The 3,116-nt window shown below is 27.0% G+C and overlaps 1 protein-coding gene across 1 annotated transcript; it reads left to right on the forward strand.

The window, feature by feature from the left end:
- Positions 1 to 411: 411 nt before the first annotated feature.
- LOC126833904 (uncharacterized) lies at positions 412 to 2,492 on the forward strand. The gene is made up of 3 exons (XM_050565485.1): positions 412 to 540; positions 1,864 to 2,071; positions 2,292 to 2,492. Exons 1-3 carry the CDS (start codon positions 454 to 456, stop codon positions 2,450 to 2,452), a joined length of 456 nt encoding a protein of 151 aa, XP_050421442.1. The 5' UTR covers positions 412 to 453; the 3' UTR covers positions 2,453 to 2,492.
- The last annotated feature ends 624 nt before the right edge of the window (positions 2,493 to 3,116 follow it).

The following is a 3,116-nucleotide window of genomic DNA, read 5'->3' on the forward strand; positions in this document are numbered from 1 at the left end:
TATGAGAAAATCAAGTTTTTGTGCGCTGTGCGGTTTTGTCGCCAATGTTTACATAAATAAAAATGTAGTAGTTGTCAACTGATTTCAAAGACTCTGCCTACATATATTAATTTTGGCTTTTCCGTTGGTTTGCAATTCAAACATTATAACACTAAAAAATAGTCCCGAAGAAACGTTTAGATAGTTGTTGTTCTAAAAGTTTTCTATTAAATCTACAACACAGTCATGCCATGTTAAACAAATAGTCAACTCTTTGGTGGAATTTTTTGTGTTTGCCCAGTGAACGAATGTAGTGTGAATTTCTTTGACATATATGTAAATATAAAAAAAAATGTTTGATCCAAAACTATTTGCTATATAACTGCCTATTATTGAGCATAACAATCATTGTCTACTGATTTCAGATAAAGTTTGTAGCCTTGTTGAAAACGAAAAAATATCAATACAATAATTATGAATATGAACATTTTTATTTTATTGTGTCTAACATTTTTTACTCCATCAGTTAACTCTGATGAGATAACACAAGAGGAAAAAGAGGTATATATAATTTTTTCTAACAATTGCTTATACATATTTTGTAGATCATTTGTATCAAATTACGTACAGTAAACTAAACGTTTAAACATGTATGGTATTCCACTATTGTTAAATCTCTCAAGTGTATTTAGACATTAAAAGTATTACCAGGCCGTATTGGCTGCTCTTATGGGGGGGGGGGGGCGCTTGCTTCAGCCTGTATGGGTGCTTAAATTATTTTTTACTTCATCATGGTTTCTAAAGGTTTTTAGATTGCCGGTTAAAAATCTTAATAATAATCGGTTTAGTCTTTCGACTTTCCGTACTAAACATAAATAAATTAATGCAAACTTGGACTATGTTTAACTAACTTACAAATACGTCTTATAACAAGAAAATAATAACTTAATGAAAAAATATTATTAGAATTTATCTCATTAATAAATGTACGCACTGTAAACGTACAGATTGTTATTCTTATTGTAAATGATTGTTATTTTTCCATAATCCGAAAATAATAGTACTAAATAGATACAAATTTTACCCTAACTGTATTTCAGTACCACAAAAATATAAAAAAATGTCATACATTTTTTTTTTTTGTTAAAATAGAACGTTTAATATTATTGTACCTATTATGTTTTATTAATTATTATGAGCTATAGGAGAGTGCCAAATTTTATTCAATTAAATACTAAAATGCGAATTTACAAAAGTGTTGAACCGAACCGATTTCATTTTTTTTTCTGATATATTAATATTTTCTCTAGGTGGGCTAAAAGGCCGATTTCCTTAATGCACAAAAACTATACTTTTATTTATAATTTAGTTTTTTTTTTTAGTTACCCAGTGGTTTATTTCTATTTAACATTAAATTCTAATTTAGATTATTGATAATTATAATGTAACAATTATTTTTATTGCACGAGTATTCTATTTAAATCAATTGGTCAAATTCTGTAAAATATATTTGTTTTATTTTGGAGATACAACTTTTTTTTAGTTGGCGAATAAAAAACAGATATTTATCTGGAATGTTATCCGACTCATTCGGTTCGTAAACCTCAATCATAAATGAGTTTCAGTCATACAAATTTCGTTTTAAAGTAAATGGCCAATTTAATTGTGGATTTTTCATCTTGGTTAATTGAATAATGGAAAAATTTTATTTTTTTTTTCACGAATTTATTTAATTATACATTTATTGGAATTATGCCGTTCTCTGGCTTGTATCACGTTAATGATTGTTCGATTTATGTTGATCTCTAGCCTAAATGAATTTAAATTGTATTATCAGTTTTTTATGTAATCACGTGTAATGATATTAATGTAATTCAATTTCAGGCCATACATCGCGTTTTTCATGAGATTTTAGATTATATAAAGGCTAACCATCCTCATCCTGATACAGTCCCACGCGATACCATTACACTGGTACAGTTTTTGGAGAATGTGGGTTATCCCACAGATACCACAGAATTTGCGCATACTGCGACATATAATTGTTTTGATGGCCGTCAACACAAAGAAGGCAAAACAGTGCCATATTCTGGTAAACATTAATTTTACTTAATTTATCATTTAATAATAATTTTTAAGAAACTGTTTGTATGGAGTTAACATAAAATAGAAACGGTACCGTTGTAAAAATTCCTCGGATTTAATATTTTTTTTTTTTAATCAGTTGTGCGGTGTATAACTGCTGTTTGTATTCTAACAATTTATATGAATTGATCTTACGTTTTTAAGTTATAGCAAGTTTTTTGTTTCAGAAATTGTTGTAAATGAACATGTTTTTAGATATCTAATAAACCGAATCTGTGAATTATCAAAAAAACCAATAGGTGAATTCACAGGTCTAATAAGTGATATCATAGCTAGAAAAAACGCTGAAAAAGCTTCAGAAGAGTTAAAAAATTTAGCTGTTGTTTAATTCAGTTATTGAAAATGTTAATTTTCATCTTAATTAAATGTGTTTAGAACGTACAATTATTTTAATGTATTTATTTATTTGAGTATAACGTTCATCGATGGTAATGAGTATAGTAAAAGTTAAAAAACCACAATTTAGCTCATACAATCAACTTTTGGATAAGGAAAAAGAAACTGTAGAATAAAATAAAAAAAGTTACTTTATTGATTTAATAGTTAAGGTGTACTAATTATACAATTTTACATACTATTTGTAGACAAAAATGGTAAAATGTCTGTTGTAACATGTTGAACATTATTTTTTTTACATTTAATTCAACTTTTTCAAATAAAAACTCAAAATCAAAAGAAACGATTCGTCAAACAGATTTTGCAAGGCATATTTTTTTGAAAAAATAGTCGAAAAATAATATTATTAAACGACAAACGTATAAAACTATAATTTTATGTTATAAAATTGATTTTAAATAAACTCTTCGGTGTTAATATTAGTGATGAAAATATGTATACTAATTAAGAATAGCCTGTGGGAAGCAATTCATATAGTACAGTGGCGGTGAAAAAGTACACTAAAACAATATCAATGTACGTTTTTTTCTTATTTCAATAGATAGTTCTGGAGAAATAAATAGCACGACTTACAATATGTTTTGAGAACGTTCCAG

The sequence above is a fragment of the Adelges cooleyi genome, unplaced genomic scaffold (assembly GCF_023614345.1).
Source record: "Adelges cooleyi isolate 19-005CV unplaced genomic scaffold, UGA_ACOO_1.1 ACOO_flye_CR_arks_rails_tigmint_CR_PRNA_2, whole genome shotgun sequence".
NCBI classification, from domain to species: domain Eukaryota; kingdom Metazoa; phylum Arthropoda; class Insecta; order Hemiptera; family Adelgidae; genus Adelges; species Adelges cooleyi.

Bases quoted from the DNA above. Each gene is read 5' to 3' on its own strand.
- LOC126833904 (XM_050565485.1), top strand. From the start codon at position 454: ATGAATATGAACATTTTTATTTTATTGTGTCTAACATTTTTTACTCCA. The intron at 541-1,863 runs GTATATATAATT...ATTCAATTTCAG, and splicing joins TAACACAAGAGGAAAAAGAG to GCCATACATCGCGTTTTTCA. The intron at 2,072-2,291 runs GTAAACATTAAT...TTTTTGTTTCAG, and splicing joins CAAAACAGTGCCATATTCTG to AAATTGTTGTAAATGAACAT.